The sequence below is a fragment of the Polypterus senegalus genome, chromosome 3, assembly GCF_016835505.1.
Source record: "Polypterus senegalus isolate Bchr_013 chromosome 3, ASM1683550v1, whole genome shotgun sequence".
NCBI classification, from domain to species: domain Eukaryota; kingdom Metazoa; phylum Chordata; class Cladistia; order Polypteriformes; family Polypteridae; genus Polypterus; species Polypterus senegalus.
This window is the reverse complement of record NC_053156.1, coordinates 214,331,426-214,345,224: the sequence shown is the minus strand read 5'-3', so window position 1 is coordinate 214,345,224 and position 13,799 is coordinate 214,331,426. Positions and strand designations below refer to the sequence as shown.

The following is a 13,799-nucleotide window of genomic DNA, read 5'->3' as shown; positions in this document are numbered from 1 at the left end:
TTAGTGAGCCTGACAGCTGAATGTGCAAGTCTAAAGCGACACCCTCCCTCAAACAAAGGACTGAATTTGTCAGTATTTAAAGACTGTCCAGGCAAAGCACAAACATGCTGCCTGATTGAGCTGTGGGAGTTTAGTACCAAGCTGGGTGGCTGCCTCTTGGAACCCATTAATCAGTTTGTGAAAATGCTGGCCAAAAACCCTGACTAGTGCCTGACTAAAACATGACTTGTTCTTAAAGAAACCTGTAATGATCAATTATGAATTGAAAAATTAATATCTATTGAGAATTTTATGATGGCTACCTACAGCTTTTCTTCTTTGATAGTGGATGAGGACTGGTATATTAATTATTATTGTTATTAGATATTTGCCTCAAGTGAAAGTGTACATCATAAGAATAAAATTATTGATTTTTTTTCAATGTACAATTTGTTAACCTTGTGTAAATTTGAATGAACACTGTTATACATTAGCTACTTCTTTTCCTCTATTTCTTGACCTTTTAATGCTAATGTTATACTAAGTTGAGAATCCAGTTGGCACCAACGACCTGCAGGGATGACATCTTGTATTAGATGTGTTTAATTCTAATTGTTTAAAATTTTTCCCCATTTCTCACCAGGACTTGGAATTCCATGGCGTGATGCGCTTCTATTTCCAGGATCGAGTTGCTGGCAACTTCGCCACTAAGTGCATTAGAGTATCCAGCACAGCTACCACGCAGGACGTGATTGAAACACTGGCTGAAAAGTTCCGACCCGATATGAGGATGCTTTCATCTCCAAAATACTCTCTATATGAAGTTCATGTCAGTGGGGGTAAGCTTTATCTGAAATGGCTTTCTGAAATTCTGTATTAGTTTTCTTTGTCTGATGCATGATTTTCAATTCTTTGAAAACAAAAACAAGGTGTTATTAAAAGTCTAATTTCCATCGTGTATAAAGTTCAGCTTTGCTCTAACCAAATCTTAGTGTTTTCAAAATGAAATGATTTCTGTCTCTGTACATAGCTGGGCAATTGTTGCTATTGTGCTGAAAACATAATTATTGTGTCAGCATAAGTTTATATATATATATGTTTATAATGAGCAAACACACACACACTGGTTTGGAAAAATTGATGAATGTTATGTCATTGTTTGTGACGTGTAGTTAAATTTCAAACTGGCAAAAAAGTAGAGATTTTTGATATTTTATGTATAATTTATGACATAACTGGTATGTACAAGAAACTGTCTTGTATGTAGTTTATATATATATATATATATATATATATATATATATATATATATATTTTTTTTTACAAGAAATCATCTTGTATGTATGATAAGGTTTTATGTATGTATACGATGTTATGCTGTATATATGCTGAGTTAAAAAGCTCCTGTAATTTTTTCTCATTGTGGTTTAGGGCTTGTGTAGATTTGCTTAGCATACCTCTAAAGTTTTGTGTGGAGAAACAAAACCAGAAAATGTAAAGAGGCTGGAACTGTGCAACAACCTTATGGGAACTCATTCTAAGAAAAGCAAAATGTTGAGATAAAATTTTAAAACGTTTTATTGAAATATGAAAAATATTTCCAGACAAATGACAAACTTTTTCTATAAAAGTATTCCAAAGTAAAAGTTGTTGTACCATGCTCAAGCTTTGCTGTAGACATTTTGTGCATTTAATCCATTCATCCTTTTTTGAGACCCCTAAATTAAATTAAGAGCTCTGCAGGACAATTGTTACAGCACTGTTTTAAGTAAAATTAATTACCCATAGTCCAAGTGCCGATTATACTCATGCAAATGCCCATGTATTGGCAATTTAGAGTTGCCTAGTACCACTCACTTTTGCACCTGCATTTGAAATTGGGCATTAGTTACTTCAAGATGCACTCCTTATTTATGAGGTTTACATTATTTTGTGTACTACCCTCCAGCCCCCATATCTTGATTTTCTTTTTGACATTCATTATTTCCATTATTTTGTCTACAACCCCCCCAATATTTTGATTTCCTTCAAGTTCAAAGAGTTCACTTTCTCTTATAATCAGAATATCATCTCTGCCAATATTGAAATAGAGAGGTAAGCAACAGATTGTAATCTGTAATCCATTTTTGCACAAACAATTGTTTACCATATTTTCCATCCTGTGTTGCTCGAATCCTGGAATGAATGTACTTTACGCATTTTTCACTTTTCATCATGTCCATGTGGAATTTTCTGTGAGTTCTTCTTTTTGTCTCCCGTATTCTACAAATGTGCATGTACATTAATTGATGACTCTAAAATAGTCCTATTTAATTATGTGCGTGAATCTGCTCTCTGAATGTGGAAGTACCATGCTGTGTGTTCAGCTCTATAGCACTGAGAGGGAAGAGTAGTAGTTAGGGAAGTCAGAAAAATGAATAACAGTTCCACTGTTAGAGCAGAACATGAGAGCTGTTGAAATGAGTTCTTCTGAATATCTTAAGGCTGAAATTAAGAGCACTGATATTTATTTATTTATTTATTGTTGAGTATTGCTGTCACATTAATTAGGATATTGTTCTTAACCCACAAACTTATAATTTGATCTGTGATTCAGGTTAGAACTGAGAAAAAGATCATTGATTTTTCCTGCATTTATGTTTTTATTTAATCTTTTTTTGTGCATTTTTATCCCAGAATATGTAGGCAGCTTTAACAATGCCTGCATATGATAGATGTGCAGACTGCTTCCATATCTAATTTTAAGTAGACTCTACATTTTAACAGCATTTGTGTATTATTGTTTTCTTTATTTTTAAATGGTTTGGTGCTTTTTGAGTTTATATGGAATGAGAAACTGCTTACACGGACTTGTATAGGTATTGCTGTTACTTTATTATCTGCTCTTGAGGCAACACAGCAACCCCATAGCTACAATGAGATTCCATAATGTTTCACAGAAGGTGTGGAGCTTTATTATTTCTTAGCAGCCAAGGTATTCTTAACCCTTCCAATATGTATAAAAAAAATCATTTCTTTTGTGAAATAAGTTTAAACAAAAAAATGTAATTGCCATCCACCGTTCTTTATTCCTTCTTCCGTAAAGCACACACTTTGTGTTTTGGAATAGGATTTAAAATGTTATGTTTAAAAATAAAACACAAGAAAATGGCATGTACAAAATGATTGGGACCCTTTAGAAGTTAAGACACATTTGGATTGAAGTGATATGTCAAATTGACTAATTTAGACTCTAATTAGTGTCACAGTTGTCTTCAATCTTGTAATACGTCACTCAGCCTCTTTGAATTGAGCAAAGTAGTCACTGAATTGTGTTTTGTCATTGTGTGCATCACAGTGAACATGGACAATAAAAGTTAAACCAAAAATTTGTTTGAGGAGGAAATAAAGAGGGAATAGCCGAGCATGGTCAAGGTAAATGCTGCAAGACCATCTCCAAAGAACATCATGATCCTGTGACCATGGTAGTAAAATTATCAACAAGTTTAAAGTCTTTAGAACCATAGCCAAGACCAGCACTCCAATCATCTTAATATATAAAAAAGAACCTCTGATATAAACTGTTGTCATTTTGCAGTTCAGTATCAGTTAATAATATTTATTTTGTCTCTGCAGAAAGTAAATGGTATATTGTGAGCAAGATCAGGTATACTTTTAGCTTTCACTGTGGTTATTTCCCCCTACCAATGATCAAAACATTGGCCTCTAAGCTCTCAGTTTGACTGTTTATTTGGCACATTCACAACTTAATGCAACCTAAATAAGCGCTTCCATTCATTTATTAAATGCTATCAGTGGCTACTGTTTTCTTATCTACATTCAACATATTTACAAATGAAAAACTGCTTATTTTAATAAGTCTTGCTATGTTTTCATGATGTTTTTAGTTGAGGAGTATGCATACCTTTGATCTACCCATGCACAGCAGGTTTTCCAAAATATTTTTTAAATAAATAAAGTGTTTAAGCTTGGCTTCTCAGTGAGGTGACTCAGTACACTATTATATGATAGTATGCCAAACCCAGATTAGTCACAGACTAATTTTTTAGACCAGTGCTTTTTAAATATAGTAATATTCTGAGAAACCTATTTAATGCTGAAAGACTTTAGTTCTTAGGTATAAATTTCATAAAATGCTGTAAATAGCCATGTAGCATGTTTTTCTTAGCCTTTGCTTAATTTAAAAAGTATTTTCACATTGTCTGAGCATGTTTAAATAGATTCTGCAAAATGTATAGTTCTTAATGAAAACAAACCTTGAAAATCATTTTATGGCAGAATTTCTTTATTTTACATATTACCCATAAAGCAAGAATAAAAGTAAAGTGAGAGATGAACTGAAACGCCTGCTACAGTGCATTGACTATCATATTTTAGTGTGGTGGTTCAGTAACACGTTTATTTCTCTAAATCTAAAAAACATTTAAAAAAAAAGGGGGGGGGGAATTGACATTAACTCTTTCAGGGCTGATGTCGACTTTCGTCAAAAGGAGGATTGACGATGGTAATCAACTGTAAACTGTGACAAAACCAACTGATATTTTGGACTCTCGTTGCTAGAAGGAAAGCTAGATTTGAACGAGCTTCCCTGCACTCACGTGAGTAGCAAGGCACACACAATGGCAGTAATGGCACTAACATCTGGCGAGAGATCAAAGAGAATGCAAAAAGCAAAATAATGCGTTGATGACGTCTTGCCGAACATGCTGAAATCTTTAAATTTACTTTGCATTGTTCTGAGAGGGGAGCTAAGTGTAGCGACTGAATATAAATATCTGGGAATTTGGCTCAGTAATAATGTAAATGGGAATATTAATATAAAAAATATAGAGTCTAAATGAAATCAAGCTTATTCGTGCTTTCTTTTTATCTCAGTGCAGTGTCTCGAAAGTTTCAGTTCTATTTGCATGGTTTAGTGGCCTGACAAAACAAAATATAAATAAGCACCAACAGATTTCTAGACAGGCAGACTTATCAGCACTGATATAAAGTACTTTATAAGCTTGTGCAAGAAGGTGAAGTCGAAGAAAATGGAAATCGTCTTGGCTCATAACTGCCTCCCTTTATATTCATTACTCTCCGTCAGTAAATCAAGAAGGGTAGTAACAAAAAAAGTATCACACAGTTTTCATAATTATGGTTAAAACCTTTGTCAGCTGTTAGAAGTGGTAATTAATCTGTGATGCCAATTTTTGTGTTTTCATGTAAAACTCAAATTTAACCATAAACCTTAACTATGTTTCAAATAAAAAGTTAGGGAAAAATTTTGGTCAAGTTACTTTTCAAAACAAAGGAGTAATAAGGTACAAATATTTGTTTAGTTTGACAAGTGGGCAATCAAAAGTACCTTAGAGTTTGGCAGACCAATCAACACAAGTGGAAAAAACAGTAATACCATACATTCTTCAATTTAGTGAATTGCTGAAACTACTTTCAGGACTGTGAGAAGCTAGAGTCTGTTCCATCCATTCTGTCAGCATCACATGTACAGTAGGAGCTAACTTGGAATGGGGTGTCCAAAAAAATAACTTAAAAGATTCCATACAATTTTAGTGTCATAATGTTGGCATGCCTCAAATTGAATCATATTAACTCTGAAATATTTTTTCCGTTCATCATCTTAATATTCTTTTTCATTAATACACTTTAATTTGTGATTTCCATTTATCTTCTTTCTTTGTATAAGTCAGGACAGCAAATAGTGACATAGTTCTGGATGAAGTGTTAGTGGATTCCAGAACACATTTTTAAGCTCAACCTTAATTGCCTGCAACAAATCAATTTGCAGGCACCCATAAAAATACCCTCCAGTCTTTGGGAGTAGATATGTTTAGTAGTTGAATAAGTATATGCTACTGTAATGTATGGTGGGGCAGCAATGCTACATTTTCCTGTCCTGCTCCGTCTGCTTTTATTAGAAAACATGTTTCTTTTAGTATATTATGTGTTACCAAGTTTTTAGTTGCAATCTGTTTTTTTTTTGTTTTTTTGCACAAGTTATAACATATAGCATCATCGGATTTGAGTAATATAGGAGATGTGCTTTTAGCAGTTCCATGAGAAAACTGGACTTTACAGTGGATTGGATTATGTACAAAGCAATCTCCATGTTAAAGGTAGAATATACTACAAATCTGGAGCCTCATGCATAACTCTGTGTATAGAATTCACACTAATACATGGTGTATGGACAAAAGTGGAAATGTGCACAAAAAAGTCCAGATGCATAAAACTGTGCATACACTAAGTTCCATGCACTTCCCCTTTGTAAATTCCAATGAATGTGAAATTTAACGCACCCGCATGTGCCTATGGCCCCACCCCAGCTCCTCCCAGAATTCTGCATATTTGAATATGCAAATCAATATAATTTGTCCCTTCAATTCAGTGTTTGTACAAAAGACAATGGCAAAAGCACATGGAAAAAAAGAAAATTTTTAGTGAATGCAAAGTGGAGGCAAGAAAAAAACGTAGTATTTGTTGGCATAAGCATTGGTATAAGCAACAAAAGGAAGTTATGGACTGATGCAGCGTTGGGGAGACACTTAAAAGTTCAAGTTAAAAAGTCACACATTGCCTGAAATAAAAAAAAAAGTGGTCAGATATCAAAGTCAACATTAAAAGATGAGTTGTAGCCCACCGTCTGTTTATTCACAATGTTACAAAAGTTGACCCCCTGTACCAAGGATTGTGGTGATGCCGCTGTGCTCAGCACATCTTCAGGTGCTGGCTGCGCACACACCTCTGCCTCAGAAGCTGCTGGGCGACCATCTTACTGTGTACTGATATTTGCTGATTTGGAGTCACAAAATGCAATAGTGGATACTGTATCACCAGCACTTGCATCAGATTTGTGTTTCAGAAACATTCTTGAAGGGTGAAGACAAAAGGTTAAGATGAGCTCTTCTGCACAGCGCTATACAGTACATGCTGTCACAGCAGGAAGGCACCAGTCAACACGTCTGATGAATTGACAAGAGACAACTTCCTGCTATGTGTGTAACAGTACAAGCAGGCTTGCTATTGAGAATGACTGGGGGCGGCGATGGGGGGGGTTCATCACCAGCCCACTTCACAGTCACCTCCAGTACAATGCTTGCAGCGTCTGCCCACCGAGAATGAACACGGTGCGGCCAAATGTGGGTAGTGAATCGCCCAACCCCAATTCAACAGGCAGCCATCTGAGGCAAACTACAATGCTACCTTTGCCGCCCCGTTCACCCTCAGTGGCCTCCATTCAGCCACAACCAGGTCACCGCTTGCAGCATTACCAGCCGTGTGTGCTGGGCGGGCAGTGAAATGCCCCCCTTTGCTCCATCCAGCCTGCGTCCTGTCAGGAGCAGTAGCTGCGGCGGCATAGTGGGCGGGCGGGCGGGCAGCGAACCATTGTCCTGCACACGAGCGATAGCTGTGTCGCCGGTGACTATGGACCACGGGTCACCGCTTGCTGCCAGGAGCTGCCTGAGGGACACTACACTGCACGAGCAGCGAAATTGCCGCCCTTCAGCCACCACTTAGGCGCATGCGTCGCAGCTGCGGCCTCGTTCGTAAGTCGTAGGTTGGATGTCCGTAACCTGGGGACTACCTGTATTTGATAAAGCCCATGTCATTCATGCAAATATAAAAAGGAAAGGCAGACCACAGAAACAGTAGCACTGCTTTGACACTGGGTGCCACAAGTATGCAAAACCGAGCAGGAACTTATATATGCATGGTGTAAGGCTGTCGTGAAAATGTGCGTGGCTTTACAACAAGTTTAGTTTTTATACGTCTTGAAGTAACCATGGAAATGGACCTATGCAATATTTTTGTGAATATGTACTGTTTATACATGAGGCCCCTGGTCTTTACAGTAAAGACAGTGGTATGTATCAATTCAGAGATCTTCATTACTGAAGACCACTGTCTGTGCAGATATGGTTCTGGGACTAAGATTAGTGTGTGTTTTAATTTGTAAGAAAGAATTTATTAGCATTAGAAAATGGGTATTGCTTTCTGTAAAAAGCATGAAAATGTCAAAATTAAATTTCAGTGAACCAGGCTTATATTATTTAACACGAAACTTATCCATGGAAGGAGTATAACTGCTGGCACACAAAGACGGAGGTCTCTGGAGACTAAGTTATATTATTACTGACCATCTCCTCCAGTTGGAAAAAGGTTGAAATTAATCCCGAAGTATCAAGCTTGGTCGTGCTAATGCCACCTTGTTGCATTTGAGCTAACACAGTGTTTTCAATAATCCTATCTTAATGTTTTTTTTTTTGTTTTTTTTTTCTTTGACTCTGATACATCTTTTGATTGATCATGTGTTAATACCATAACTGTTTTTTATTACTAATGTATTTACTGATTTATTTACTATTTCCCCCTCCTTTTTAAATTATTTTTTTGGTCAGAAGAACGGAAGCTTGATTTGGATGAAAAGCCTTTGGTAGTACAGCTGAACTGGAATAAAGATGACAGAGAAGGAAGATTTGTATTAAAAAATGAGAATGATATCCTCCCAAAGGTGAGGCTTTATTTTCTTTCAGTGTTTCTTATACTTTGATGACAGCAATACCAATGCAGGAATGGAAGTTGCATATGTGACACCTTGACTGTGGTAATAGGTTTTGAGGTTTGGACTATAACAGCTGGTTTATACTTCATGCTCAGAACATGTACTGTATGCACACACCTCATGGCTACCACGCATTCCCAGCGTTCTTTTGATGTGTCCTCTAAGCACGTCCTCCAAAATTAACATGATGGGTGCGTGAGTTGCAGTACCCGTAAAAATATGGGTGGCGTGTGAGGTGCAAGTTTTGGTACATAACGTCAGCATCTTTGTTTGCTATTGAATATGTGATGGCAAGCTTGCAGCTCCAACAGGGTCAGCCTGCGTGCTTTGATGATTGATGAATGGTTTGATGTGGTGAAACAAATCATCAAACTTAAATGCTGACATGCAAATGTCTTTGGTGCTTTTCTTTATCCATTTTTCACATACTGTAGACAATACAAGTGCCGCATATTCCCCATCATAATGATGTGATACATTTAAAGGTATCACATACCGCCTTGACATTTTGTGTTGCTGTTGCCGTCTCAAGCCCCCCCAACAACATCAGAATGTAAATCATTATTATTTTTAACATCTTTCTTCCCTCAACTCACAACACAGTGAAACTGGACGTTGTTTTCTCTCAGTGATGATTTCTTGTACTGACACCTGGTGTAATCCTGCAGATTTACTTAAACCATGTGCACAAGTACTGCTGCCTCAAGCTCCTGCGTTGTGTAGCATTAAGTATATCCCTGACATTAGGCTGTATTAACTCTCTTGTGGTTTCCTACATTATTTCATCTTTCCAAAATCTTTACCATTCAATCAAAGTTCAGTGCACTGAGATTATCTTGTCTGCGGAGAGTGCTTTGTCCCGAGTCCTGTCCTTGAATGAGAGATCGCATGGAAGTGGATTTCATAAACAAAGAACAGAAAGTGAATTTATGTAACCATATGTGGTCAAATGTATTTGCTTAGTCCCTGCTAATTTCTATTTTCCTTACAGCATAATTTTGAGACGCAGCACTGAAACATTTTTAACACAAATGATAGGGGGGCACATACAGAATAGGTTTTGAAAATGTAGACACCTAAGTGCACACGTGTGGATTAAAAACATGTCAGCTCACCAAAAAAAAAAGAAAATACACATAGATTAAAAATGAAAATACACTTCGATTAACACGTGCAAAAAATGTGCATCAGAAAACTGACATTTCTACCCTTATAAACTGTTTAAACCTTCATTCTAAAAGTAAAACAAAGTTTAATTTATTGAGTTTTTCATTGTCATTTTCTGGATATTCTTTATCCAACTTTGATGATGAAAAACCAAGGAACCGTTGTATTGTTGAACTGCAACAGAACAGGTGTCCTGTGCAAAATGGGTACAAGTGTGGTCTAACTAGTATAGCTTTAGTATCCTCTCTTTTGATATTAATATATGAGGATTGACAGGGCTGGAAATAAGTACATTAAAGGGTCAGCTCAGGTTCGATGGTTTGGATACAAGGTCAGAAAGGTGAGACTGTTTTGGTTTGTACCTGTGCAGAGGAGAGATGCTGGATATATTGCGAAAAGGGTGCTAAGGGTAGAACTGCCAGGAACAAGAAAAAAAGGAAGGCCTAAGAGGAGATTTATGGATGTGGTGAGAGAAGACATGCAAGTGGAGGGTTTAACAGAGCAAGATGCAGAGGACAGGAGGATATGGAAAAAGATGTTCCGCTGTTGCGACCCCTAATGGGAGCAGCCGAAAGAAGAAAATATTCCTGATATAAATCAGATTGGCCTTCCTACTTGTTGCCTATATATAGGCAAGCTTTCATCATCAACATAACATCTCTTGTGCCATTCTTATTCCCACATAGACTTTGAATAGACTTTGCACACTAGTTTTGTCTTTTTCACTGCATTCAATCCAATATTTTAATCTTAATTAATTTAATTTATAATATTATTAAATCTATTATTTAATTCATCAGTTAGCATTTCATAGTTATACTCCGATCACTGGTTTTAGATCATAGGCTTGTTACAGGACCACGTTTTGCTATTCTGCACAATTTCCATTGGTTTGGTCTACTGGGAGTTTTTCTTCTAACGCTGTGTCAAGGACTTTTCGAAAGAGTCTTACATACTGATAAAACCATGTTATTTCCCTTCAGTAATGCTTTTGTCCTTTGTATGTATACTATATTGTATTTAATTCTGTACTGGATCAATTTTATTCCAATTTTTGACAATTTGCAATAGTATTTTCTTTTGTAAAGTCACTTGACACCTCACCTGTTTCATGTATTTGTAGGTACCTGAATGAACAAAGAAAACTCAATTTATCTATAATTAGTTTTGTTATATGTCATTTTATACATTCTGCTGTATTATAAGTGTTTTGTTTCCATTTCAAAAGCTTTGATCAGAGTGAAGTGACATCTCTATAAAAACCCTGTTAAATTTCTTGTAACACTGTGTCTGTCAAAACTTGAGTTTACTAAGTATTTTGTTCTATGTCTTTTAAACTTTTTGCTTCTTTAGCATCTTTCACATTTAAAGTTTTTTCTGTCATTTATTTCTTTAGTTTCATTTTTCTTTTATTTCATTAATATTTCCTCTAGAAGGAATATCCTGCCAGGCACAGATAAGATGATTTCACTACAGTTTATGTCAGCTAGCTGCATTTATTTTGTCTAGTTTATTTTTGAGTATGTACCCCATTGTGTCTCCTGGATTTGATGTCAGTGTGTTCTAGCACTTTTTGGCTTATAGATCCTCATTCATGCCTTTTTATTTATTCCTTTAGAAATTGTTACCAGTGACCAAAGCCTATTCTTATTTTTAATCTTAAAGGGTTGTGTACACAGATTTCTTAAACATTGTGTGACGTGATGGTGCCTGCTGTAGCTGTACTCTTACTCAATTGCCTCCTTTTCAAGATTTGACTGATTTGAGATAACTTTTAATCAGTTTCACCAACTGTGTATTGTTGCCTTTTGGTGTGTGGAGCTTCTCTGGGGTAATGCTGATATATTAGGATACTATAATTCATAAACCATTTAATCTGGTTTGCTTTCCCTTTGCTGGTTAGTGATCTGTAGTGTACCCATAGTGTTAATTCTGCTGTATTGAAATGTAACGCCATCAAAAGCAGACCTGAAATAAATTGCAATTAGAAATTGCAATTTTGGAAATCTCATGAACGAGCAAAGTTTCTTAAAATAAAAGATCAAACTGTAACATGCACAATATGCAAGTCTGATTTAGCATACCATTTCAATACATCATGTTTGTATGAATATCTGAATCGGAAACACATTGGTGGAGAGGAAGCTTAAGTAGCATGTTAAGTAAACATAGCCTTCCAGTCCTATTTGTTAGTCACAGAAATGGAGGAACTGCAGAACAGAAAACTGAAAAGCCTTGTTAGCAAATAACATTTATGCAAAAAGTGTATTCTTTTCAAATTCAAATTGCAAATTTTTCACCACTGACCAAGTGGGTTTGAAGGTTAATTTAAGTTAACTCCTAATTTGCAAATACATGTGCATGGTTTTTGGCCATGTGTTATGACAAACTGAGCTGCTATGCGTAGTTTGAGCAATCCTCGCTGCTATCAGTATAAACAAACCATACCAAAATCACCATATCATATCAAATTACGCTAGTCATTAGAATAGGTTTGTGAATGATCAGAGGTATTTATCGATTGTGAAAAGTCCTGCTCATTTGACTGTTAAACTAAAGTTATTAGAGATGCAGTTCAACATAATACTTATTTGCAGCCTATTTCAGTTGTGTTTAATTCACACCATTTAAATAGTAGTTTTTTCAAAGAAGTGTACAAGTAAGAGAATGAGATAAAGCTTTTCATCTTATCAGAAGTAAATGTGGGTGACTTTTTCCCCTCTCCCACAATCAGCTACTCACCCAGTCACAGCATTTCATTAGTTGGGTTACCTAAAATTATTTAGCCCAATAGCTTGTCATGAGCTACCATCATATACTGTACTGTATAGCTCATCTCTTGAAATTAAAATATAGCCAGAATTGACTACAGTGTTAACTTAGTTAAATGATACTAGAGTTGAGAGAGAGAATCCATTTTTAATATTTATTACTGTAGCAAATATTGGCAGATGATTGAAGGACATTTTCCTACACTGGCCAAGCTTGCCAATACCCTGCTTTTGTATTCCTGCTATTTAAACACCATTGGAGTTTCTCTTCTCAGCTGAATATTTGCTCTCAAAGATCATAGCATTTTGTGAACATGTTGACTTTTGTAAATTTCTATATTGATATTTTCTGAAAGCCCAAGGAACAGAAAACTTTTACTTGTTGTAGACACCTTTTGTTTGTTCACAGTTGGATTACATATTCTCTTTACCAGACAGTCATTCTTCTTGGTAATTTTAATATCTGCATGATTATTTCTACGAGTATAAGTATGACTGAATTTCTGAATTTTCCTACCTACTTTCATGGGTAGATAAGGAACCTTGTGTGTATCTCAGGCTTTTCTTTTTTTGATAGGCCTCCAATAAACATTTAGCTCTGTTTGTATTTTTGAGAAAACTGTGGCATTAGAATGCCCTCCCTGTGCTTATTTATGCTTTTTCTGACAATTTTAAGAGCTTGCAGATATGCACGAACGTCCGACAAGAAAGCGTATTATGGCAGAGTGTTACAGAGTGACCATAATAACCCAGGGATTTTGTTGTCTGCCATTAATAAACAACATCCCACAATTTTAAACTACAAAATGTTGTAGACTTTTTGTGATAAAAAACAAATAATTGAATTAATGCTAGTTCATCATCCTCTTATACAGTACTAGCAAAATACCCTCGCTTCGCAACGGAGAAGTAGTGTGTTGAAGTAAAGAAAAAGAAAAGGAAACATTTTGTAAATAACGTAACATGATTGTCAATGTAATTGTTTTGTCACTGTTATGAGTGTTGCTGTTTTATATATATATATATATATATATATATATATATATATATATATATATATATATATACTCAGCAAAAAAGCGTCCTTTTTCAGGACTGTGTATTTCAACAATAATGTTTTAAAAATCCAAATAACTTTACAGATCTTCATTTTAAAGGGTTTAAACAATGTTTTCCATGCATGTTTAATTAACCATAATCAATTAATTAACATGCACCTGTGGAATGGTCGTTAAGACCTTAACAGCTTACAGAAAGTAGGCATTTAAGGTCACAGTTCTAAAAGCAGGGACACTAAAGAGACTTGTCTACCGACTGTG

At 35.7% G+C, this 13,799-nt stretch overlaps 1 protein-coding gene across 1 annotated transcript in view; it reads left to right on the top strand.

The window, feature by feature from the left end:
• LOC120525817 (afadin-like) overlaps positions 1–13,799 on the top strand; it is a 365,848-nt gene that overhangs the window by 103,581 nt on the left and 248,468 nt on the right. The window contains 2 exon segments of the mRNA XM_039748422.1: positions 623–818; positions 8,379–8,491. Of these exon segments, the coding sequence (XP_039604356.1) occupies positions 623–818; positions 8,379–8,491 (309 nt within the window).